General features: G+C 44.7%; 1 protein-coding gene and 1 long non-coding RNA gene across 5 annotated transcripts in view; one reads left to right on the top strand and one right to left on the bottom strand.

The window, feature by feature from the left end:
* The window catches only part of LOC131829565 (uncharacterized), a 142046-nt gene that overhangs the window by 95511 nt on the left and 20356 nt on the right, over positions 1 to 26179 (top strand). For 2 of the 3 annotated variants that reach the window (XR_009352910.1, XR_009352912.1), the window contains exons 1-2: positions 11993 to 12488; positions 18673 to 18752. This is a non-coding gene — a long non-coding RNA (uncharacterized LOC131829565). Of the gene's footprint in view, positions 1 to 11992; positions 12489 to 18672; positions 18753 to 26179 lie in introns of those variants that run through there. The other variant, XR_009352911.1, reaches the window with a different exon arrangement.
* On the bottom strand, positions 8639 to 11984 carry PRR15 (proline rich 15). Of its 2 annotated transcripts, none has more exons than XM_059171464.1 (2): positions 11701 to 11984; positions 8639 to 9726 (listed from the first exon to the last, which is right to left on the bottom strand). In XM_059171464.1, the coding sequence occupies exon 2, from the start codon at positions 9627 to 9629 to the stop codon at positions 9240 to 9242; it is 390 nt and encodes a 129-aa protein (XP_059027447.1). In that variant the 5' UTR covers positions 9630 to 9726; positions 11701 to 11984; the 3' UTR covers positions 8639 to 9239. The 2 variants fall into 2 exon arrangements, with proteins under 2 accessions (XP_059027447.1, XP_059027446.1); XM_059171463.1 differs by lacking the exon at positions 11701 to 11984 and adding an exon at positions 9822 to 10681.

Below are 26179 nucleotides of genomic sequence, written 5' to 3'. Positions count from 1 at the left end.
GTACATTTCTCCTGGGGAAGTCATTGCCTAATGAAGGAGTCCTGTAATTCTTATAACTAACCAGAGAAGTAGCCATGGTTTGGGAAAGCAAGACAGCATTTTCTAGCTTGAAAAGCCTGAAAATAAGTATTTGGATGAGTATCCCAATTAATGAGTTCAGGAACAGGAAGTTTGATGGTTGGATGAAGAGTAGAAAGGAAGGATGCAAATCAGATTGGCTTCAGTGAATTTAACCAGGCTCATCATCTCCCTGAGAGGCAAGGGCCAAAGAAGGCTGCTGAGTCAGGGAGGCAGGTGCACATGCAGACAGGCGCGTGGTATAACGTCAGACTCTCTCCCTATCAACGGTTGCTCCTGAGAGACTGCATTTGAGTTCATGAGCCCTCCTACACGATAGACTGATTGCCAAAAGAAGAGCACATCATCAGCTCCCTGCTCATGCTCTGTCCTTGCACACAACTTCAAGCAGCAATCCATTGACAGCTGTGATCAAATGAGCTAATTCTGTTGAGGTCAAAGGTTTGGCTGATGGGTGTTTCTGCTCCAACTGAGAACAAGTTGAACCATATAGCACAACCCGTCTCAGGATTCCTTATTTGGTGAGAGTAGACATGGTGCTTTGGTTCTGGGCTGGAGGCATACTGGCTCCCAGGAAGTGAATCTGTGTATCCCAAGAGGTCAAAGAGGTTGAGATCTCCTCGAAGCCTCCCCCCTCTAGCCTCCATCAAGTGCTGCTGCAGACTCTGACCTCTCCAGAGCTCTGCACCCTTGAGGAGTTAAGAGACAGAACATCACACTTTGCTGGTGGCATCTCCTGTGTATTGTCTCAAGGAGGCAGAGATATTATTCTGGAAGCAAAGGGCTCATTTGTTCAGGATTGTGAACATGCTTAACACTTTCAAGTCACTCGCAATTCCTGAGATATAATTAATTTGTCAAAATAGCCTGGATGGTTCTTGCCTGATCCAACACCAGTCTCCAAAACGATCATTGTTTGTATTACACGGTATTTCACTGAGACTATAAATGAGTACAGATTAAGACCCTATTTTCTGCTTCATCTGCAGTTTAGTTCATTGCTCGATACCTAATAGGCACATCAGATAAATAAAACAATGAATGAATTCAATAAATATTTGTGGAAGTAAGTAATTATTGAAAGGACACAACCAGGGCTTAAGTTTATAACGTATGTGAAGCACTAAAAACATCTGTGTCTTATTCATGTTTTGTCCCAAGACCTATATAGGAGTTTGCATGTAGTATGTACAAATCATGTGGATTTGTGCTGAAATTATAGATCCCTTCAATTAAATATTACATTGCAGAAATAAGACAGCTAAGTGCCCCTGCAATTGGGTAAAATTCTACCTTTTCTTCCTGAAAAGCCATAGCTCTGTGCCCCTAGAGACTGGAAAGAACTGTCTTCCTCCCTCCAAAAACTCCCTGGTGCCTGTAATCTTAGCTATGCCAGGATCATGGGTGACCGCACCCGTGTTCTTATCATGATCAACTGGGGGATGTCAGGCACTTCCTTCCAGACCTCTTATGGCTTTTGGGACCCTTATTAGACTGCAGGTCCTGCCCTGTGGCTGTTTCTGTCTCTGTCCTCCCCCGCGCCCCCCCACTGCAGTCTCTCCATCTAATTCCTGAGAATTGGCCTCAGTGTAAAAGAAACTCAGAATACATTCAAGGGTGAAGATATGAACAGCTGCCTTCAATTAAAACACACCCTTCTGCAAACTCAGACTTAGACAGATTTCCCGCCAGGGACAGAGGGCCGAGGCTCAGAGGGGTTGAAACCATCCAGGGAACTGCCAGTGAGCTACCTGAGGCCTGCCCTAAATTCCCAGCATCATCTTCTCTGCAAAAGTTGTCCCAGGTGATGTCCCCCCCTACATTTACATAGCTGGGGACAGGTTGAGTAAACCCTGTGGATGATGGGAATGAGTCTGCTTCCTTATCTTTCTCCTAGATCAGAAGTGCAGGAAGAATGGTCACTACCCAGCCTTTCGAGATATCATTGTTCACAAAGTGGTGTCCCGGAGGCACCCTAAACCATGCATAGGCATTCCTGAAATCCACCATTGCATCTAACAACCAAGCTAATTGTTTCTTCATTTTCTGACTTGACTTCCCTCATTAGGAGATCTGGCAACCCTATAAATGTATTCACTAAATAGTCCTAGGTTTAAGGTACTTCCTTGACTATAAAGATGGTGATACAGAATCCTCATCTCAGGGCCTAGACCTGTGGTTCTCTCTTTATCCCCATCTCCTGGACCCTCCCCCATGTCCTCCTGTCCTTAAGTTTTTGGAACAAGGACATAAGCGCAATTTTCTAGAATGCAGACTTCTTGGGATTCCCCTGGGGAATGGAGCCTCCACATTCCAGTTTCTCAAGAAGACCACAGCAGTAATGTCTCCAGGCCATCTCAAGCCATCATTCAGCAGGAAGAATAAAACAGGTGTTGTTACTGAAGCCTTCCTCTGGGCTGTGCAGCTTATCTGTCGGAGATGCTTCATGTGGACTTAGTTCATGTGAAAACACCGTGCAGTGGAATTGTCCCTTCCACACCCTCACAAGGAGAGCAGCGGGGAGGGACGATAACCCCACTGGAGTTGCGTTTCATGTGGCTGCTCAAGTCGTAGCTGTGGCTTCAGGAGCACTGGAATTCTGCAAAGAAAGAGCTGATCTAAAAGGGGGTTCATCAAGCTTGTGGGTTCTTGAACAACCTGATCCCCAGAAGGGTTTTCAGGCAGCTGGGAGAACAGGAGACGGGACCGGATGATAGAAGAGAGAATGTTGCTCAGTGAACTGGAAAGGGCCTGCTTCGGAGGGATGGGGGGACAGAGAGCGCAGGGGAAGGAAGGGCAGAGGCTGGACCTTGGAGGGCAGGTGCTTTAAGGCACTTTTAATTTTAGGGCACTTTTAAAAAAAATTTTTTTTCAATTTTTTTTTTTTTTCAGAAAAACAGTATTCATTATTTTTTCGCCACACCCAGTGCTCCATGCAATCTGTGCCCTCTATAATACCCACCACCTGGAATTTTAGGGCACTTTTAATCAGATTTTATCCTGAGGGTATTGTCTCATCAGAGAGTACTAAACAGAGGAAGGAGATGCTCGGTATAGCCTTTCATTTGGAAATATTTTGAAATCTTTTTAAAAAGCTTTCAACTTTTTTTTTTTTTTTTTTAAAGTTCACCCTATGGTGGGTTGGGGAACAGATCGCTGTGGGGCCGGAGTGGAGAGAGATGGCAGGTGAGAAGGCTGTGGGCTGGGCCGGGCACCAGAAATGGGGGGAAAGGGTGTTGCTTTCGCTCTGTGGCAGGAGAGATGAAGAGAGATGTTCCGATTTGAAACGTTTCTTAGAGATACAGACTAGACCGATGAACTGGGTGAAGGGAGGGGGCCGAGAATGACTTCCAGTTTTCTGGCTTCCGCAACTGGAAGGAGGAGACGGTGGATGGGCTGAGTGGCAAGTGCTCAGAGGAGACTTGCTGGCAGGAAGGGTGTGTCAACAGGACTCGGTGCTGTACAGAGTCTTTTCAGGGCTCGGTCTCCAGAGGGACCCAGTAATGGTCATACCGTTAGGCGGAAGCTCACCTCTCCTTCCCCATCATCCCTCACCCAGCCGGGGAAAAAACATTAAACATAAAGCTTCATCTCAGGGTTTTAAACACACCTACAAACTCATACACATAATGTATGCTTTAAAAATAACTGGAAGGGGACGCCTGGGTGGCTCAGTCGGTTGAGCCACTGCCTTCAGCTCTGGTCATGATCCCGGAGTCCTGGGATCAAGTCCCACATGGGGCTCCTTGCTCAGCGGGAGCCTGCTTCTCTCTCTCTCTCTCTCTCTGCTTGCCACTCTGCCCACCTGTGCTCGCTCGCTCTCTCTCTTTCTCTGACAAAGAAACAAATAAAATCTTTGAAAAAAATTAAAAAAGTAACTGGAAGAAAATACACTCAAGAGGTGCTTCCTCTGGGTTGTGGCATTATGAGAAGTTTTAATTTAGTATTTTCCAAAGGATTGGGGATGAATTTGTCTTAATAGCATGATAAGAAAAAAAAAAAAATCAGCAGAATGAAAACAGTCACTTTGAAGACTGCAACAATAACACTGGGGTTGCATCCGGCGCACAGATGTTCCTAGGAGCTGTGTTTCGGGGCAAGGAGTTCCCTGACAGTTCCCCAGAGGGAGACTCTTGAATCTTGCAGGTAGACTGAGGCTTTGCCCAGCAGGTGGTGGGCAAAGAATACGCCAAGCAGAGGGAACAGGACAAACTATTAAATATTTCATTCTAACATTAGTAATGAGCCTCGATGTTCCTGTGGAGCAGAATCACCGCAGCTGCTGGCCAGATGATGACATGGTTTTGGTAACACCATAAGGTGGGAGCCTTATCGCAGTTTATGATTCTCCTCCCTGGCTCCTGGCCTGACCCTCCCTGGCCTGACCATCAGCACTGAACAGGTGGTACCTTTGTGTTTTACAGTAAACAACGAGCATTATATGAACTAGTTTTACAACCAGCTGCCCCAAATAGCAAAATACTCACAAAGTTTTAAAGCTGGGATATGGCCTCCATCCTATCATTTTACAGAATAATAAACTGACATCAGGTTGTCAAAGACTCAATAACAAGTCAGAGAGATAACTAAGATGGAGTGTCTTGGAAAATTGTGTGGGAACTCCTTGCTGCCTGTCTTTAGGGTATGAATCGGCAGTTATATTTGTTGACTGGCACTGGAAAGAAATGAATGATCCAGGGTATTGTAACTTAAGGAAAATCCCTTCAAAAAAGGCATGAGGCGGTCCAAGCTGGGTTCCATATTCCCTACTCAATGGACAGGTCAGTCGGTGGCTCCTCTCATGGACAGAGACCTTCGTTTCTTCAACATGACTCTAGTTTTAGGTCCAGAAATATCTTTCTCACGGACAACAGTCTTGTTACACCTCTCAGAGAAAACCACTTCTTCATGGATCTTTTTTTATTGCATGAGGTTTTCTGACAACTCTGACATGATATTGATGGGTCCATAATTTTGTTCTCTGCTGTGCAGTTCGATTTGGAAGTAGGGTTGGATTCCTTGGTTTGAATATGTAGAAGGATCTCTTATGTCCTCTGTCTTATTTATCATGGTCTATAGCTGTTTCCATTTCTGTACAAATGGTCAGCTGTCCTTTGTTAGGGAAGGCTTGTGATGTTTCCTTACATCCTGTCCCCTTAGTGACAATCTTCTCTCATTGTGAGTGCTATTCTTCCCATATTCCAAATCTGCAGGACCATGTCTTGACAAGGTGGCTGTCTATGTGCTGTGGCTGCAGGATGCTGGGGAAGGCCCCTGTGCCTCCTGCCACGCCTTTCCTAGGACTCTGAGCCTAGCAGGAATGGCTGGGAGGCAAAGAGAGAGTATGGGGTGGGGGACTACAGAGAAGAGAGAAGAAGAATGATGCCTAATGAATGGCCAAGCTTATTAGTGACAAAGTTTGCCTGGCGCAGTATCCCTGTTTCTAGTCTCAGGTACATGTATGTTGACACTCAAACAGTATAAAATATCTCTTGTCCCACTTTCTACTTACCACGGAGATAAACTTGAGCTTATTCCAAGAAAGAATCTCCTACATTTTTGTATAATTATAATAAAATCCTCCATGAATCAAATAGACTTTTTAAAAAGATCAGTTTCCTTTACTGTATCTATCAGGGCAGCATTTTTTGTGTTAGTTTCTGATCTGATCTGATCTGACTTAGCTAGGGAAAAATATTATTCTCTCTCTCTTTTCCTCATAAAAAGGGTCCTGTGGTCACTGGATATTACTTCCCACTCTTTTACCTATTCCTTTCTGATTCACTTTTTATTTGAAATTCTTTCTCCTCATTTTTATTGTTTGTTTATTTGAAGGGACCAATAGTTTCCTCTGAGCATCTTGGGTAAATTACCTTTTTTTTTTTTTAAGATTTTATATATTTATTTGACAGACAGAGATCACAAGTAGGCAGAGCAGCAGAGAGAGAGAGAGAGAGGAGAGAGAAGGAAGCGGGTGCCCCACCGAGCAGAGAGCCTGATGTGGGGCTTGATGCCAGGACCAGGATCATGACCTGAGCTGAAGGCAGAGGCTTTAACCCACTGAGCCATCCAGCACCCTGGAAAATTATTTTTTTTTAAAGATTTTATTTATTTGTTTGTCAGAGAGAAAACACAGGCAGGAGGAGTGGTAGGCAGAGGGAGAAGCAGGCTCCTGAGCCTAACGCAGAACTTGATCCCAGGACCCTAGGATCATGACCCAAGTAGAAGGCAGACCCTTAACTACCTGAGCCATCCAGCTGTCCCTCAGGACTATTTCTGACAATGCTTTAGTCAGTGCTACTGTTCGTTAGGTTTATAGTTCCTTTCTAAGGATGTGGCAAAATCAGCCTTGCTGAGTTCACATTGTGTTTCGAAACACAAGAAGCAGAATGTCCTAACTGCAGACATAAAATAGAGTCTCTGCTCTTGAAATGCAAATCACAATGGGATGAACAATGTGAACAATGGACGTATGACCTTACAGAGACATTCAGGTGACCTGTGATATGAGTCACTGTTCAGCAAGGAGAGTCACAGAAGTGAAAACTACCCTGTGTATAGAATTATCATGGTTATGAAAGCATTTAGCAAACACACAACTAGATTTTTGTCCCCTTTTTCCCCGTATCGTTTGGAAGCATGGTATTAAGATTTCTTCAATGGTTTCCAAACTTTTGGGTGAAATTTCATTTGTAAGGGGGTTTAAAGAAAGCAAAAGTCTCTAATCTAATTAACTCCAAATTTAAGTCAACAGTTTCCCTTAATTTACTATAAATTATCTTGAGGTTTAAAAAATTTAAAACTGTACCCATGGTATGAGAATGTAATGAATCATCTGTAAAGCATATAAATCCCAGCAAGACACTTTGTCAAATTATCTCATCTTAACCATGATCTTTTCATCCCACCAATTCTACTCGGTTTCTGATTTCACTGAGTTGGGATTAAATCAGTGCATTCCTCCCACTGCATAATTAGCACTGCTTTAAAACTCTGTAATTACAAACCTCAACTGCAGATTGTGTATTGCACTCGCTGCCCTACCTGCCATTAGCATGGTTTTCAGTTCTTTCAGAACAGTGAGGTAAAGATGTCATGTGAGTAAGTTCCACTGATATATATGTCTGCTGTGGGCTATCTGCAGCAATTATAGACTTGGATGCGATCCCAAACAAGATACAGAACCTGGGGAAATGCCTATGTTTTGTGAATCAAAAAGAATTTTTAAGAAAAAAAATGTTTTTTTGAAACAATAAAACCATGAATGAAAGAGGTAGTGTAAAATTTTAAAATTACACAATTGCAGCTTGATCTTATAAATGGGCACAGTCCTAACCTATTGGTCCTCCTGGGAGGGGAAAAGTACTCTGGATATTTATCTACCCTAATTTTGATTACTTTCTACAAAGTGGAATCAAAATGCCTTATGAAGGTGTTCCAAAGCCTTAGTTGGCAGCTTCTGCTTGCTTTCCTCCTGGTGATCTGCCAGCCTGCAGTCCCCTCCGTACCATAAACTTCTCCAGCACATTGTCCTCTCCCTCTTCTTCCCTTTTCTTCATCAGAGTCTAGGGATGGGAGGCCCACTTAAAGCTAAATATAAAGTCTTCCTCCTCCTGGAAGCTCACACTGATGAGACTCTGGTCTCACATTCCCAGTTCTAAATACACAACAAAAAAAAGTCTTTTCATGATGAAAAAACAAACTCATATATTTTATCTTTTAATGAAAGGTGTTCATGATCCTCATATGAACAATTTCCTTTGGACTACCCTGATTGGAGCTCCTGAATGTATTATATAGAAAGGGGCAGGTTTTTGTTTCTCTCAAACTGTGTGTACACACACACACACACACACACACACACACACACACTCTGACCACTACAATTTCCTTGCTATGTATTTCTGGATGGTTATAAGTGAACTGAATTGTGGGAATGATCCCAGCGGCCCTTAACAACCACAATAACTCTCTTGTAATTTGCTGAAAGCAAGTGGTATTCATTTACTCCTTTCCTTGAAGTTCATAACAAAAGCAAATAGGTAGATTTTTGTTCAGAATCTTCAGATCAGTACATCTAAAGGCTTTGAAACCAGATAAATGCATAGGTCAGACTAAAGAAATAAGCTCTTGAAGCAAAGAGGTGGGAAAAGAAGCCAACTTTGCGCAAACTGAGAGTTCAATCCGGCTGTTAGGTAAGAATTTTCAGACAGTTGTTAGTGAGGCCAACAAGGGATACTAAAACAAATTATTACTGGCATTGTAAATTACTTTACTGTATGAAGAGGTACTGAAATAACAAAGAGAATTTAGGTGTAATTATTCAGTACTGCTCCCTCCCTTCTTCAAATTTAGTTAGTACATAGAGGTATTGGGGCCAACTGGTTCCAGCCTGGGTGTTACTAGTTCTCAGAAATGTTCTCCTCCCAGTAGCTTTCTGAGAGTAGCTGTTATGCTGTGTGGCAAATGATTAACTCTGTCACTCTGAATTTTGTATGCCTGCTTTTAAGTATGATGGACTTCAGTCTTGCAATGGAAAAAATACAAAAGTCACCTTAAGTTTTACAGCGTAACAATTTTAATAGTCCACACTAAAATAGGCAGTACAGTTTTGTAATTCCACATTAAAAGCAATCTTGTCTTACTTAAAATGCTTCTACCTAAGGTTTCCTGCCCTCTTTCGTGTAAGGTCTGTGTCTACCGAAGTACATCTAAGAAGTACATCTAAAGTGCATTAATCTGGCGTTAATTTGCTTTCCAATAGCAAGTCCTGAATCAGAGCAGGGCTTCCTGGCTTCCTCCTCTGAAGGGCTGTGCAGTCCCTGTTGGGCTGCGAACTCAGAGAAGTACCTTTCTCACTCCCCAGGTGGCCCAAGGGGTGGAGGTCACTGGAGAACTTTTGGGAAAAAATAATTATGCCAACTTCCTCTGTGGCAGGTATCTTCTCTTACCACAGAGAAATGCTCAGTGCCTCCTTGAGTCATGAAATATTGACAACTCGGTCGATTTCCAGGAAAAAGAAAATCGGGGAGGCCTTGTTTGAAATACTCTGAAGTTGGCAGGATGAGACACCAGGTACTAGGGTGAGCCAGAACTCTGGGGTTTAGAACTGGGGGTAGGGAGGAGTGGTGGGAAGAGACACAGTCCCGGAAGCGCTCTGACTACTGCGTGTCCTCCAGCGGGTCACCCGGGAAGCCCGCCTCCTCCGGGGACCTGACTCCTTCGGGGAGCAGAGTAGCGCGCACTTTCCTCTTCTCTTTAAAGCGGCCCGAGCGCGAGATCTTCAAATTGCGGCGGCTGCTGCCCGATTTCTCCCCGCACAGCTTGTCTGGCTTGTGGGGGTCGCCGGCCCCCCCGAGGAGATTGGGGTGCTGATTCTCCCGGGAGCTGCTAGTCCAGTCCGAGCTGGGCGGTGCGGGCTGCGCGGGCTCTCCGGAGGCAGCTTGCGTGGGAGGCTGCGCCCCTATCGCGGCTTCCTTGCTTTTCTTCCTGCTGTTGGTCAGCGATTTCCACCAGGGCCCCGAGCTGCCCGTGCCGCCGCTGTCGGCCATGGCCACCGGGCCGAGGGGCCCGGGGTGCGGTGGGTGGGGAAGGGCCCGCTCTCCGGGTGGGGCTGGCGGTCTCCCGGGTGGGAGCCTAGGCAGCGGCCTGTGCAGGGGGAAGCAAACAGAACTCGGTTACGGGGTTTGTCTAAGTCATGCCCCCAGCCGCACTTCCTCCGCGCGCCCCGCCCCGCAGGCGACCTGCGGGGGTCCGAGATCCCGAAGCCGAGCACCCGGAGCTGCGCCACCCTCCCAGTGTCCCGCGGCACTCTCGAGGGTGAAGGTGGACGGGTGGCCTCCAGGGCGCCACCGTCTGGTCTCCAGACAGCTTGGCACGCCCCCGCCTCATTCCTGGCCTCCCGGGCGGGTGCGGTGGTCTGCGCTCTCGGGGCGCCCCAGGGGAGGTTCCCGGGCCTCTGAATGAATCCGGCTCGAGAGGGAAGCTGGCCTTGCCCTGTCACCTTGTCTGACTGTAGAGGGATGCCCAAAGGTGACCCACTTGGCCCAGAGGGGCCTCCTCTTGGATGAGCACCTGGGAGGAGGGCGCCCGGGAGCGAGCGCATCCCTGCTCTAGGTGAGCACTGAATATCAGACCCGTCAACAGTTACGAAATTTCCCTCAGACGCTTTTTTCCCCATAGACTTCTGTCACAGGATCTTTTTCAATGTGGTTTTTCAGGGGGAACTGACATGCCAATAAGAGCGAGGGGGCAAGCTCACGGTGTTGTGTTTCTCTTAAATTCTTTTTTTTGACAGAACTTCTGCCTTGTCGCTTTCAGAGAAACATGTCTAGACTTAACTTCCCTTGAAAACCGCCATCCCACGCTTCCTTTTATTCCCCAGAGACCAATCTTACGTCTCTTGGAAGCCACCCCCAGCGGATGGTTGAGATGAGGCCAAGCGGCAAACGTCCTCGTCTCTTAGTTCTTTATTAAAATGTGCGCCGAGCCTATTTGTACCAGGCAACCCCACTTTTGAGATTTTTAGTTACAAATTAAAAATTGCTGTGTGTGTGTGTGTGTGTGTGTGTGTGTGTATTTTCCTCCCGCAGTTCCTCCCTCCAGAGAAAAACTTGCTGTGCTTCAAACAGTTGTGCTTCTCCCCAGCTTTAAAAGCAGCGCACTGGGGCGCCTGGGTGGCTCAGTGGGTTAAGCCGCTGCCTTCGGCTCAGGTCATGATCTCAGGGTCCTGGGATCGAGTCCCGCATCAGGCTCTCTGCTCAGCGGGGAGCCTGCTTCTTCCTCTCTCTCTCTGCCTGCCTCTCTGCCTACTTGTGATTTCTCTCTGTCAAATAAATAAATAAAATCTTTAAAAAAAAAAAAAAAAAGCAGCGCACTGCGGAGCGAAAAGGCTGCTTATTGTGGGCAGCGAGAATGCGGCGAGCACTTCTGTGCTGGGTCTACACGCATTAACTCCACGAATGCGCGGGATTCGCTGGTGCCGCGGAGCACTTCCAGGTTTCTCCAGGTCTCCTTCCCATCCCACGCGCCGGGCGCTCCCGGGTTTGCCGGCGCGCCGGGGAGCGAAAGTTGAGCGGTGTTTGTTGTTGGAGGCTGGGCTCCCGGAACCTCTGGGGAAGTTTGAGCGCCTACGCGAGGCGGCGCGGCAGCCTCCGAGGCAGAGACCCGGGCCCCGGCTCCTCCCCAGGACGCCCCGAGGACAAACTCGGGGTGCGACGTGAAAACAAAAGAAGATAAAACCGCCTAAAGTTCTTCCAGTAAAAAGGCACCCACTCCTTCCTGGCCCCCCCTCCCCGGCACGGTTTGCACTTGGGTTTGCAAACATCCTGCTCCCTCTATTGTACAGATCGGAGAAGCACCCCCAAGTTATTCATTGGTGGTGGTGGTGGGGTGTCCTGATGGCTGTCTTCGGTCTTCCACTCTACATTCTCTTTTCCAAGACCAACTGTGTGCGCGGAAACGCTTTGCACTAATTACGCAAGGAAAAGACTGCAAATTACAGAAATGTACGCGGAGAGTTGCGGCTCGCAATTTCTCCCCAGGAGCTGAGGGGAGCACCCCAGGTTGACACCCCGGAATGGGCTCTGTCTTGGCGGACGCAGAATCACCCTAATCGCTCACCTGTTCGGGCTTCCCAGGATCCCACGACTCCAAGTCGCCCTCACCTCCAAGAGAACGGAGGGAGTGCTCTTGGGACAACTTGGAAGCCCGGCGCAGGGTCCCTCCCGCGCAGTCTTGGGGAGGTCGGGCTTCTTTCTGGAAGGTGTGTCAGTCGAAATCTCTGCAGTCCAGCTAAGCCGATTGCTGCTGCTGCTGCTGCTGCTGCTGGTCTTCCCCGGCGCCTCCGACTTCGGCCCGCCGCAGTGGTGGCTGCAGTTCTGGGCCCGCGGCGCGTTCGGCCCGGCGAGCAGGTGCCAGGCTCACTGCCCCAGGTGAATGCCCACGCAGGCTCTCCGGGTTAGTACGCCTGTCATTCTCCCGCGCGTCCCTCTTCCCTGCTAGCGCTGCCGGGCAGCCGCGGGGAGATCGGCTGCTCGCTCTGGTGCATTGATCCTGCTTACACGTCGGTCCTCTGCACGGGAAAAGACCTCTATCTGTCCACCTGCTGGTTATTCGCCAAGTGATTCGAGAAACCAGAACTCCGGGATCAGAGGGGGAAAAGAAAAAAAAAAAAAAAAAAAAACCCAACAACAAACAACCGAGGAGGCGGCCACAGCTGCCACAGGTGCAGGTAGGAACTTGGCGTTCCCGCCCTCCAGGAGACGAGATTGGATCGGGTCGCGTACGTGACGCCGGCCTGGGGTGTCTGATTGGAGAAACGCCGCGCGGCGCCGCTCGCCGGCGGGGCTCCTTCTCAAAGAAGAAATGCTAGAAGAGATCGTAGACCGAGAGATCGCGGGTGTACGTAGGTGGGTTCCGTTGCGTAAATGTAAATGTCGCCCCCAGCTGTCCCTCTGCCCCTGCCCTGGGTTCTTTCCCCCCGCTTCCTCTCCGGTCCCTAGCCATGGCCACTCAGCTCCCAGGATTCCGGCTTGTAATTCCCAGGAGCTGTTTCATACCCAGGCAACATGTTGCCGAGTTGCAGGCACTCTTGGTTGAAAGCCGTAATGTTAACAAGTTCTCGGTGTTAACGAGCTGTTAACAAGGCGATGTTTCCAGCGTTTTCTGGGGGAGCTGACTCGTTTGGTTCTCACAGGAGCCCTAGGACGCAGGTGCTATTATTTTCCTCACTTGACAGGCGAGGAGACCCTAGAGCTGAAAGGAAAATGGTTGTTGAGAGTCGCACGGCTGGTACCAGAGCCGGCTTTGAACCCAGGAGGTCTGATCCAGCTCCCACGGTCTTCACTAGCGCCCGAGATCGCACCCTGTCAATCTTGGGCTCTTACAACGACCAAGTGAGGATGTGAATTTCCTTCCCTCAGGTCTGGAAGTCCAGTGGACAGACACTCCACCTGGGGAGTACAGATCCAGCCCTGAGCCGCTAGAGGAATTGAGCCAGTGGATTTCTACAAGGGTTCAGGGGGCTTTTTGCTCTTGGGAACGTCTGTGTACTTTTTATTGTTTGGGCAGAAAGACATTGGCATAGGTCTTTCCACTAATGAAAGCAGAGGTACTACCTGCTTTATCTTCCAGAATGTTCTTCCTTCCTTTTTTTTTTTTTTTTTTTTTAAGATTTTATTTATTTATTTGACCGAGAGAGACCACAAGTAGGCAGAGAGGCTGGCAGGGAGAGAGCGGAGGAAGCAGGCTCGCCGCTGAGCAGAGAGCCTGATCTGGGGCTCGATCTCAGGACCCTGGGATCATGACCTGAGCCAAAGGCAGAGGCTTTAACCCACTGAGCCACCCAGGCGCCCTGTTCTTTCTTTTCAAAGCCCTATTTTCATGTTCCTTCAGGTCCTGAGTAACTCCTCTAAAGGAGTGTGTATAGAGCAACTGACATCTGAGCATCTTTGTTCTGAGGACTTTTTAAAGCATAAAAATAGGGAAAGGCATGATGACTACCTCAAATAACTTACAACATAGAATTAGTGGAAAGAAATTTTTATAGAGTATTTCAATGCCTGAACTAGGATAAAATAGGAATACTTTATATCATTAATTCTTAATTTAACATTCTTGGATTTTTAAGTGATAGGCACAGCAGTGCATATTTGAAAGTGAGGCAACTTCACACATTTATTGTGATTAGTTTTAGAGAGTAAACTTTCAGAGCATGAGGACTGGAACAGATGCAGGCCACCCCCTGGGAGGGGAGGACAGGACAATCCATTCTAGTGCCATCCCATCACAGATGAAGCCATTGGATCAAGGAGGAAGGCTTAAAAAGGAGATACTTCCACAGCTTCCCTTGTAATTAAGCATAGCCATAGATCCAGTTCTGGGGCCATATGGAAGACTTCTGGAATTGTTTCTTCCCTGGATAAAGGACAGAGCCTTCTGAGAGAAGACTATCTTTTGCTATACCCTTGATTCTTACATTTAAACATAGCATGACGGTGTGATGTCTGGTGTTTCAGCAGCCATTTTGCAACAGTGAGGCAATAGGCATGGGAATAAAAAACAGCATGCTAAGGAGGATGGCATGGGAGTATGGAAAGTGTCCAGGTCTTGATGATATTGAGAAGCCCCTGAAAGAACCTTGGAACCGTCTACCTCCAGACAACTGGTTGAGTGAGGTAGTATACATTCTTATGATTTAGGCACATATTTAAATACAGTTTCCTGTTACTAGCAGCCAAAAAGTGTTCTCCTTGATACAGTCTATCAGAGAAAAAAAAAATTATGTTGTTCGAAGGTAAAAAAGAGAATATTGTCACATTTTCTTTTTCTGACCAATCTGGATAGTTCTTTATAGAAGGAGGATTTAGTGGAATGTTTAAATGATGGGAATATTTATAGAGACAGAGAATGCATCTGTAAAATAAGTCACTTTGATTGAAAGTTTGATTTATCTATCCAGTGACTAGTGGGTGACTTTTAATTTTATAGAATTTAAATATGCTTAAATTGGTCAATGCTTTTCTTAATATTTTATCTTGTCATTTTTTTTTTTCAAAATGTGTTGATGGCTTGAGTAAGGACATTTCCTTCCTTCTTCTCTCTTTCTAATTAAATTGCTTCTTTCTCAGGTGCACCTTTAAGTGCAGTAAATGATAATATTCAAAGGTGAAAGAGAATGAATTCCTAGAAGGCAATATTTGCATACTAGAAATTAAAATAAGAACTTTCAAGGTTAAACCTGGCCTTTGTAATCGTAGCAGACCTGGCATTGCCTTGGAGTCCGGGAAATTGATTATTTTCCCTTAAAGCATTTATAGTGGGACCTGAGTAATGGAAAACCTACAATGAGAAAATTTAAGAAATACAGCTGATCAAAATGCAGAAAATAAAAGTCATTTACATTCATCTCACCCAGAGCTAACCGTGGCTAAGGTCTATTCTTTTTGCCCCTATATTTGCATTTCCTCTTTTTTTTAAAAATTTTTTATTTTTTATAAACATATATTTTTATCCCCAGGGGTACAGGTCTGTGAATCACCAGGTTTAAGCATTTCCTCTTTTAATATTTTCTCTTTCCTCCCTTCCTTCATTCCTTTATTTTCTCAAGGATTTATTTATTGAGAGAGTGCGAGAGAGGATCGGGGGAGGGGCAGAGGAGGAGAGAGAGAGAGAATCTCAAGCAGACTTCCTGCTGAGTGCAAAGCCTATCTGCCTCTGTGGGGCTCCCTCTCACCACCCTGAAATCATGACCTGAGGCGAAATCAAGCGCTGGACGCTGAGCAGACTGAGACCCCAGACGGCCCCCCTTCATTCCTTTCTTTTATGGATGCTTCCATTCTTTAAAAATTAGATGCTCTTCTTTCTCTAGCTCCTTTAGGTGTGTAAGATTAGCTTGTGTTTTTGAGACTTTACCTAATTTTTTGAGAAAGGCTTGTATTACCATGTACTTCTCTCTTAGGACCACCTTTGCTGTATCCCAAAGGTTTCGAATAGTTATGTTTTCATTTTTTGTTTGTTTCCATAATTTTTTTAAATTCTTCTTTAATTTCCTGGTTGACCCATTAATTCTTTAGTAGGATTCTCTTTAACCTCCAAGTGTTTGCTTTCTTTCCAAATTTCCTCTTGTGATTGAGTTCAAGTTTCAAAGCATTGTGGTCTGAAAATATGCAGGGAATAATCCAAGTCTTTTGGTACCAGTTGAGACCTGATTTGTGACCCAGTATGTGATCTATTCTGGAGAATGTGCCATGTGCTCGAGGGAAGAATGTGTATTCTGTTGCTTTAGGATGGAATGCTCTCTGTATATCTGTTAGGTCCATCTGGTCCAGTGTGTCATTCAAAGACCTTGTTTCCTTGTTGATCTTCTGCTTAGATGATAGGTCCATTGCTGTGGGTGTTGAAATCCCCTACTGTTATTACCAATGTATTTCTTTAATTTTGTTATTAATTGGTTGCTTCCAAGTTAGGAGCATAAATATTTATAATTGTTAGATCTTCTTCTTGGATAGACCCTTTAAGTATGATTCCGTATCCCTCTTCATCCCTTACTACAGTCTTTAGTTTAAAATCTAATTTGTCTGATGTGAGGATTGCTACCCAAGCTGTAGTGATCTGAAGGCACATGCGCACCCTAATGTTTATAGCAGCAATGCACACAATAGCCAAACTGTGGAAAGAGCCCAAATGTCCATCGACAGATGAATGAATAAAGGAGATGTGGTATATATATACACAGTGGAATATTACTCAGCCATCAGAAAGGATGAATGCTTATCATTTACATCAACATGGGTGGAGCTGGAGGGTATGATGCTGAATGAAATAAAGACAATTATCATATGGTTTCACTCATACGTGGAATATAAGAAACAGTGGAGAGGCTCACAGGGGAAGGAAGGGAAAACTGAATGGGAAGAAATCAGAGAGGGAGACAAACCTTGAGAGACTATAGGAAACAAGTGGAGGTTTGTTGGAGGGGAGGTGGGTAGGGGGATGGGGTAATTGGTGATGGGCATCAAGGAGGGCAGGTGATGTGATGAGCACTGGGTGTTCTATGCAACTGATAAATTATTGAACACTACACCAGAAACTAATGACGTACTATATGTTGGCTAATTGAATTTAAGTGAAAAAAATAAAGTTAAGTCTTCTGAGTATCTAAAAAATTTTTTAAAAAAAGAAAAGAAAATTAGATGCTCATCTCCCATGGCCTGTTCCTTTCTAGTTACCAGTGTCCTGGTAATTTGATATTCCCTTTCTGTGTTTTCACATCGGCGTTGGTGGATTTAGTTTATAAACTTCAGAGAGTGGGCATTACATCTGCCTGAAGCTGGGATCCACTTGTTATAGCCTTCCGTCCTGTACCCTGTCAGGTTAACATGGAGGCGGATATAGAAGAACACAGGTTGTGAGTCAAAATCACTTTGGTTTTATACTTGACCCAAAGCAAGGCTAATTGGTACCTGGCCCCTCTCTGAAATTCAAGCAACGCCAGCTGACTCTTCCTAACGTCCCACTCTTCCTCCTACTTCATAATCTTGTTTCTCTGTATTCTTGAATACTATTGTATGCTCCTCATTTTCCTTAAAAAACTGTTTGTATGGAGAGTGAAGGCCTAAAGCAAACAAAACTTACTCTAGAAAGGATTTTCCAGGGCGCCTGAGTGGCTCAGTGGGTTAAGCCGCTACCTTCGGCTCAGGTCAAGATCTCAGGGTCCTGGGATCGAGTCCCGCATTGGGCTCTCTGCTCAGCAGGGAGTCTGCTTCCTCCTCTCTCTCTCTCTCTCTCTCTCTCTCTCTCTGCCTGCTTGTGATCTCTCTCTGTCAAATAAATAAATAAAATCTTTAAAAAAAATTTCTTAGAAAGGATTTTCCAGATTTTAGGGGCACTAGTGGACAGGACCATTTTATACTAAGTTCATGGTTTGAGGAGTTTGGGGGAAGGAAAGCAAGAGATCTATGTATGCACTTACCCTTGGTCATACCCTCTGGGGACAAATCCACCCATTATTCCCCAACCCCCTAACAGATCTTTTCTGTTCTAAAGCAACTTAATTATCCATGCAGACCTGTGGAGGACAGGAAACGTGGGTACAGCTTACTTCTAAGTTGTTTAAACCCTGAGGTTGTGGCCCTTCGGGTAAAAAACAAGAGGATCGCTCTTCTTTGGGTGAGCCCTATGCTTTTGATTCCGTCCCTCTTTTGTCATGAGGCTATCAAAACCTGAAGCTGATTTGGTGCCCAATTGTTTTCAGCAGGGGAGTTCATCCAAATAACAGCCTGCCACTGACAGGAATGGGTGTGTTTGAAATATATTATAAATTGTTTGCTTGGTGTTTGTCCCCCACGATTAGATACAATTTTCTTATTTATTTATTGTCTGACTCCCTCACTAGAGAATGAATCCCATTTTATTTAATGACCATTTATATGATGATCAGCTTACTTCCTGTGTATGAGGTATAGTTCTGTTTTATAAATATTAACTATTTTAATCCTAAAAGTTCATGTGAAATAGGCACCGTTATTATTCGTTATTATTCTAGAAAAGGTAACTGAGACACTAAGAACTTCCGTTACTTGCTCGGGGTCACCCGGCTGGTAGGTATCAGAGCCAGCATTTGACCTTGGAGAAACTGGCTTGAGAGTCCAGGAACCTCACTAATCCCTGGGCTGTGTGTTTCTCCTTGAACGCTAAGACATGTCATTAATCAATCTTCAGGATGTGACAGGCTGCCGTGCAGTAACCATTCTTAGTAGTGTTGAATGAGTGACCATCAAATGCATTAATATAAATGCTTCATAGGTTATGATATGACTGACTTATAAAAATAAATGTAATGACAATGGCAATGTAACAAACTTTCAGTCTGTTATTGCATACCATTATAGCCTGATTTTAATTCTGAGATGTGAGTAGTGTAAGTGGACCAAATTGTCTGATAGATTTTTGCTGTTCTGGTTACAAAATTGGAAAAATACTATCACGTTGCAATGCTTTGAAGGAGATGCGTGAGGTGGTGGGACAGGGATGGGGCAGAATAATGTAATACCAGAGGATGGCTACTGAGATTTTATTAAATCTTGTATTTAGGGAAGAAATGAATGATCTGGAGGACATGACATTGTGACACAAGCAAGACTCCCCGGCACATCCTGACTCAGGAAAAAAAGGTAATTCAACTTTATTGTTTGTTAGAAAATCATCAGTGTAAATAGAAATCATGTGTTACCATCCAAGGTAATGTTCTCCAGCTGGTCACCTGGTTCCAGGTCATGGCTGGGGTAAACTACTATCGGCTGTTGTTAATTTCTCTTTTCAAGGGGTTGCTTGGGTTATGCTCCATTTGCCAGGTTATATTTTTTTTTTTGTGGTCTGTGTGTCAGCTCAGTGCATCACATGCCTACCGGCAGAAGGTGGGTATCTGATGGAAGGGTAACATGAGGCAGGAAGCGAATCTTTTGGCTTCCCCATCTGCATCGAGGCCAGTGTCAAACTTACACTGTTAGAAATCTGTAAGAAATACCTACTTTTATCAGTCAGGCTGTCAGGGGAGGTCACCGAAGTTTTGGGACTCGACTCTGCTCAATGCTAACACAGGTAAATCTCACACTCTACATTCATAGTGAATGTTTAGATTTACCCATTTGATGTAATTTCGTTTACATGTGGGGAGAAATTGCTTGAACTGCAGCCCTGAACCTTTTATAACAATGGTAAGTTTAAAATTCTGACGGTGGACTTTTCACTTTATTGTGTGCTTATTCAAAAATGCATAGTATTCTTTTCACTTTTTTTTTTAATGGCAGAAGAACCCTGAGAGATAGCTACTCTAAGCCCAACAGTTTATTGTAGAAAGTTGATGCAATTTGCTCAAAGTCATGAGACTTTAGGGGGGGAGGTCATTTTGATCAGGTTTTAGTTACTCTTCCCCTAATACAGCTTTCTGCTCATATAGCTGTTTGAATCTCATATTGCCTTTTAATTAATCATTAGATCAGTAAACATTTGTTGGTTTCAGACTATTACATCAAAAGAGATCGTCATACTTTAAAAAATTCTGATGAGGTCCCTGTTTTCTGTTTCCCACTTGGAACAATGTTAAATCATATGTGGCTGTTTAAATATTAAAGCCCTATGGAATCAAAGCACTCAAAGCTCAAATTAACGCTGGGAATTGTAATTACATACATTTCTTGTGAAAAGACTTGATGGTCAGTTTGAATTACTAGCTATGTGGCTTTGGGAAAATTACTTAATATCTTTAGGCTCTGGTTTCCTTAAATATAAAGTGGGGATAATACTATCTACTTCTCTAGGTAGTTGCCAAGATTAAAGTAGACAATACATTTATTAAATTCCCTAGCACAGTGCCTAACACATAATAGGCACTCAGCAAATGTTAGTTTCTCCTTGACTAATTTCTTTCATTGGCTGTGTGGGAAAATTATGTGAACAAACTGTATAAATCAAACACTTCCAAGGGCTTTTTGAAAATAATGAGAGTCTTAGGAGAGCACTGTCGTCGTTGTTGGTTGGGGTCAAATCCCCCCCGCCCCCCCACCGCCCAGAATATGATGTTAAAATTTACTGGAGAGTATTTAATACACAACTATTTGCAATGAATCTAACTTTTTTCAGGAACACACTTAATGATGAAATCAAATCAGGCAGAAGTTTTCTGCATGTGTTTCAAGAATGCTCTTTATCCTGTCTGTACTGAAATTGCATTACCTACAGTTACAGGAGGAAGTGTGCTCAGTTAAGCTTGGAAGCAGTGTTACCAGAAAAGGATTAACAAATCATAAGACAAAATCCTTAGAAGGAAGGTCACTAGCAGACTGTGGCTAGGGCACAAGCCAAGGAATAAGTTTCACATGTGCTGCTCCATTAGTTCCTGGAATCTTGATGTACAACCTGCATCAGCGAATCGTGCCCGGAGGAGGGAAAGAATGAGAGCATCGTGTTCTCTTCTGTGTTAGACCACATGGCACTACTTCTCGTTTTTAAAAATTAGCTTTTATTTTATTTATTTTTTTTAAAGATTTCATTTATTTTATTTTATTTATTTTTTTAAAAAGATTTTATTTTATTTATTTGTCATAGAGAGAGAAGCAAGAGCAAGCACAGGTAGACAGAATGGCAGGCAGAGGCAGAGGGAGAAGCAGGCTCCCTGCCAAGCAAGGAGCCCGATGTGGGGCTCAATCCCAGGATGCTGGGATCATGACCTGAGCCGAAGGCAGCCGCTTAACCAACAGAGCCACCCAGGCATCCCAAGATTTCATTTATTTGACAGAGAGATAGTGAGAGAGAGAGAGAGAGAGAGAGAGAGAGCGCGAGCGCCAGCCCACAAGCAGGGGGAGTGGCAGGCAGAGGGAGAAGCAGGCTCTCTGCTGAGGGGGAGCCAGACCCCAGCCTCAATTCCAGGACCCTGGGATCGTGACCTGAGCTGAAGGCTGTTACTTAACCAACTGAGCCAGCCAGGGACCCCTAGCTTTTATGTTATTAAAGTAATATATGCACAGGTAGGTTAAAAGCCCAATGTTATTGAAGGCTTATAGCCAATTATTAGAGCTTCTTATCTCGTTCCTTCCTGTGGTCCCTTCTGCAACCACTTTCAACAACTTTGGCTTTTCATTCCTGGCATTAACATATCTCTGCATTTCTAAGTAATATGCGTATTGTGCTCTCTTTTGACTTAGCTATATTAGACGTTCTCTATTAATTTCCTATGATGGTATTTGAGGACTTGGTTCTCTTATCCTGGGCCTTCTGCTTCCCTCTCCTATTTTCCCACCAGAGTCATTTTACAGCCTTTGTTCAGCTGACCGTTCCATGTTTATACTATTGTGCCTGTATAAATATTGTTCAGACTAAGCATTATAGGGTGCAGATCACTGTATCTGCTTTCTTTTGTCTTTCCCTGAGGCTAATAAGGGCCCTCTTCCCCCCTTTCTTTTGGTCCTCTTTCTAGTTCTTTCTTACGTCTTCCAATGGCTTCTTGGTACGCTTTTCTTTTTTTTTTTTTTTTTTTTTTAAAGATTTTATTTATTTATCAGAGAGAGAGAGGGGGAGAGAGCAAGCACAGGCAGACAGAATGGCAGGCAGAGGCAGAGGGAGAAGCAGGCTCCCTGCTCAGCAAGGAGCCCGATGTGGGACTCGATCCCAGGACACTGGGATCATGACCTGAGCCGAAGGCAGCTGTTTAACCAACTGAGCCACCCCGGTGTCCCTTGGTACTCTTTTCTACAAGTCCAATCAAATCAATATATATTTGTTCCCTTTTGGTTTTCCCCCAAATATGGCTCCTGGACTCCTCCTTCTCCTTCCAGATGGACTGATCTCTCTCTCTCTGGCCTGCTGCACAGCCTTCTCCTAGGAATGTCTTGAGTTGGATTTCCCATTTCCTGGATTTTGAATCCCTTTCTTTCTTGCTGAACTCCCTGGTTTTGGTGACGGTCAGCTGCTGCTGCAGCAGGCATGGTGGTGGCAGTGTTCAGTATGGCTAGCTCTTCTGTCACGTGGTTCCAGTCTGGCCTCTTCATCCTCTGTGCCTTGCACACAGCTATTCTCCTGGGCCCTCCTTTGATCCTTATTCTAGAGAGTTCCTTTGTGCAAAGACACAGAGTGAAACTTGCCTTACCCACTGTGCTATAATTAATTCAAATGGATCATGGATATTTTAAAAAATATTTTATTTATTAACAGAGAGAGAACAAGTAGGCAGAGTGGCAGGCAGAGGGAGAGGGAGAAGCAGGGTCTCTGCTGAGCAGGGATCCCAATGTGGGACTCGATCCCAGGATCCTGGGTCTCTGCTGAGCAGGGATCCCAACATGGGACTCGATCCCAGGATCCTGGAATCATGACCCGAGCAGAAGGCAGCCGCCAAACTAACTGAGCCACTCTGGCATCCCTTGATCATGGATTTTAAATGTAAATGTAAATGTAAAGCTATACAACTTTTGAAATAAAATATCAAAACTCTTTGCAGCATAGGACAAGGTGAAGGATTCTTAGACACAGACACAGCTAACGTACAATCCATAAAATAAAAAATCACTAAATTGGATTTCAAAACTAAAAAAAAAACACCTTTTGTTCTGAAAAGACTCTGTTAATAGGAACTGAAAACAAACTATAGATGGGGAGAAAATATTTGCAAACCACGTATCTGACAAAGGCCTTACACTTAAAATATATAAAGGGCTCTCGAAATTCAATAGTAAAAAATCAATTACAGGGGCACCTGGGTGGCTCAGTGGGTTAAAGCCTCTGCCTTCGGCTCAGGTCATAATCCCAGGGTCCTGGGATCGAGCCCCACATCAGGCTCTCTACTCTGTGGAGAGCCTGCTTCCTCCTCTCTCTCTCTTTGCCTGCCTCTCTGCCCACTTGTGATCTGTCAAATAAATAAATTAAAAAATCTTAAAAAAAAATCAATTACAAAGTGGGCAACAGGGTGTCTGGGTGCTCAGCTGGTTTAGCATCTGACTCTTCATTTTGGCTCAGGTTATGATCTCAGAGTTGTGAGACTGAGCCCATGCTGGGCTCTGTGCTAGGCGTGGAGCCTGCATAAGAGTCTCTTTCTCTCCCTCTCCTGCTCCCCAACCCCACATGCACTCTATCTCTAACATAAATAAAATGGGCAAGGGACATGAATGGATGTTTCACTAAACTGGAGATACAGGTGACAGATGAGCACTTGAAAAGATGCACAGTGTCACTAACCATTAGTGAAATGCAAATTAGAACCACAGTGAGATATTAATAGGCACTTATCAGAATGGCTAAAATAGAAAATTTTGGCAGCACCAAATGCTGGTGAGAATGTAGAGAAATGGAATCACTTTTTTTTTTTTTTTGCATGTTTATAACAGCTTTATGGGGAATAGCCAAAAAACTGGAAACAAAGCAAATGTCCATCAATCGGGAAATGTGTAAACAAACTGTATTCTCTCCAAATATAGACTACTGCTTAACAAGAGAAGGAAGTGAACTCTTATTTTTTTTTTTTTTAAGATTTTATTTATTTATTTTTCAGAAAGAGACAGACAGAACAAGCAGGGGGAGCAGCAGGCAGGGGAAGAAGCAGGCCCCCTGCTCACCAGGGAGCACGATGTGGGACTTGATCCCAGAACCCTGAGCAGATGCTTAACTGATTGAGCCATCCAGGTGCCCTGAAATGAGCTCTTGGTACATGCTACAACTTGGACAGATCTCAGAGTAATGATGCTGAGTAAAAGAAGCCAGACCAAAAAAGTATACATACTGTATGATTTTGCTATATAAAACTCTAGGAAATGCAACTTAATATATGGGACAGAGGGGGAAAGGGACAGGGAGGGAGATGAGAGAGAGATTGAAAAAGGCCACAAGAAAACTTTTGGAGGTGATTGAATGTAAAATGGTGCAGCTGCTCTGGAAAAGTTTGGTGGTTCCTTAAAAAACTCAACATGGAAACATAAGCCAGCAGTGGCTCTCCTGGGCATTTGTCTTAGAGAAGTGAAGACATGCATTCACACACACACACCTGTAAGTGAATGTGGATACAGCTTCATTCATGGTAGCCCCAAACTGGAAACAATCTAGATGCCCTTCATTTGGGTGAGTGATAAAACTGTGGGGGAACCCCCCCCCCCCACACACACACAAAGGCTGTGGGAACTCCATCCCACGGAGTATGTATCAGCAATAAAAATGGGACAAGCTCCAGGGGTGCCTGGGTGACTCAGTTGTTGGGCGTCTGCCTTCGACTCAGGTCATAATCCCAGGGGCCTGGGATCCAGCCCCATATTGGGCTCCCTGCTTGGCAGGAAGCCTGTTTCTTCCTCTCCCACTCCCTCTGCTTGTGTTCTCTCTCTTGCTGTTTCTCTTTCTGTCAAATAAATAAATAAAATCTTTTTAAAAAATTGGACAAACTCTAGTTTTACACAACCATTTTGACGAATCTCCAGAAAATGATGCAGAGTGAAGAGAGCCAATGCCAAAATGTTACATACTGTTTGATTCCCTTTATATAACATTCTCAGAATGACAACATTATGAATCTGGAGAACAGTTATTTGTAGGGGACAGGGATGGGGAATGGGCTGTGGTGGGCATGGGTACCAAGAGACAGCAGGAAGAAGTTAGATTGTGTCTTGATTTTGGTGGTTGTTACCCAAATCTTTATACACATAGGATAAAACAGCATCCAGCTATACTCACACACATAGATATGTGAATGTGGACTTAGACACCTGTGGGAACAGAGTAGGGTCTGTAGTCTTGTCAACTGGTCATTTTCCTGGTTTGGTGATGTACTACAGTTATATAAGATGTCACCACTGGGGAAGCAGAATGAATGGTACTTCTGACTCTTTACTTGCTTCTTAACTTTTACTTATTTCAAAATAAAAAGTTTAAAAACTCAGCATCTAGTGAGGTAAAAAGCAGCACTGTCTGGTTATGCCCCAGGGCTCCTTCTCTCTCGAATCCTGTGCCAGGACTCAACTTCTCATGGGACCAGGATCCTCCAGGAGGTCCAAGTGCTGGGAAAGCTAGAACCTGAATCTAATATTTTCATTTCTCTCATGCAAGGCTATTCTCACCTTTTCCCTATAAAAATGTGCCCAGTAGCCCAATTCCAGTGGTGTGTTCTTCTAGGCCTCTACTCAAGATGCCTCTTGACTGGGTACTCAGAGAAGGGGACTCTGTTCCTGCTGATCCTTCACAGCCCGACTTCAGCCTAGTCCAGGGGATTCATGTTGGTATGTGCCCTTGCCCTTTGATCTACAGACCTGAAGGTGGAAAGGGAGGGAGCCAGGTGGATGAATAGAGTAGAAGGAAGAGCCACTGCCAAGACTCTCCAAGGCAGGAGTGTGCCTAGCATGTCTGAGTCTGAAATTCAGTGAATATAGGCATTAATAGCAGGAGAGGTGATCGGAGCCCTGAGAGGAAGCCAGAAAAGTCATGTCTATAAGCCTCATGTATCACTGTGAATACTGGCTTTTATTATGAATGACGTGGCAAACCATTGGAGGATTCTAGGCAATGTGGGGGCCAGATCTCACTTATATTTTCACAGGATCCCTCTGCTTGCTGTGTTGGGATAGACTCCTGGGAGCTAGGGGCGGGCAAGTATAGAAAAAGCTGAGTTAGGAGGTAGGTATGGACATGTAAAGCCAATAGTCTTCACCAAATTTCTGTTGGTGGTGGGAAAGAAAAATGGAGTCAAGGTTGACAGTGTCAGCTTACTTCTTCACATTGCATGAGCTAGGAGAGTTTTTAAAAACAACTATGGGGTCATCTTCTATATTTTATTTTATTAACATATAATGTATTATTTGCTTCAGGGTACAGGTCTGTGAATCATCAGTCTTACACAATTCATAGCACATACGCTCCCCAGTGTCCATAACCAGGCCATCCTATCCCTACCCTCAACCCCTGCAGCAAACCTCAGTTTGTTTCCTGAGATTAAGAGTCTCTTATGGTTTGTTTCCCTCCCCAGTCCCATCTTATTTCATTTTTTCCCTCCCTCTCCCCCACAACCCCCACTCCCGCCCTGCCTCTCAAATTCCTCATATCAGTGAGATCATATGATAATTGTCTTTCTCTGACT

The sequence above is a fragment of the Mustela lutreola genome, chromosome 4 (assembly GCF_030435805.1).
Source record: "Mustela lutreola isolate mMusLut2 chromosome 4, mMusLut2.pri, whole genome shotgun sequence".
Taxonomy (NCBI): domain Eukaryota; kingdom Metazoa; phylum Chordata; class Mammalia; order Carnivora; family Mustelidae; genus Mustela; species Mustela lutreola.
This window is presented reverse-complemented; position numbering and strand designations above follow the sequence as displayed.

Bases quoted from the DNA above. Each gene is read 5' to 3' on its own strand.
- PRR15 (XM_059171463.1), bottom strand. From the start codon at position 10,258: ATGGGGAAAAAAGCGTCTGAGGGAAATTTCGTAACTGTTGACGGGTCT. The intron at 9,727-9,821 runs GTCGCCTGCGGG...CCCCCTGCACAG, and splicing joins GGGATCTCGGACCCCCGCAG to GCCGCTGCCTAGGCTCCCAC.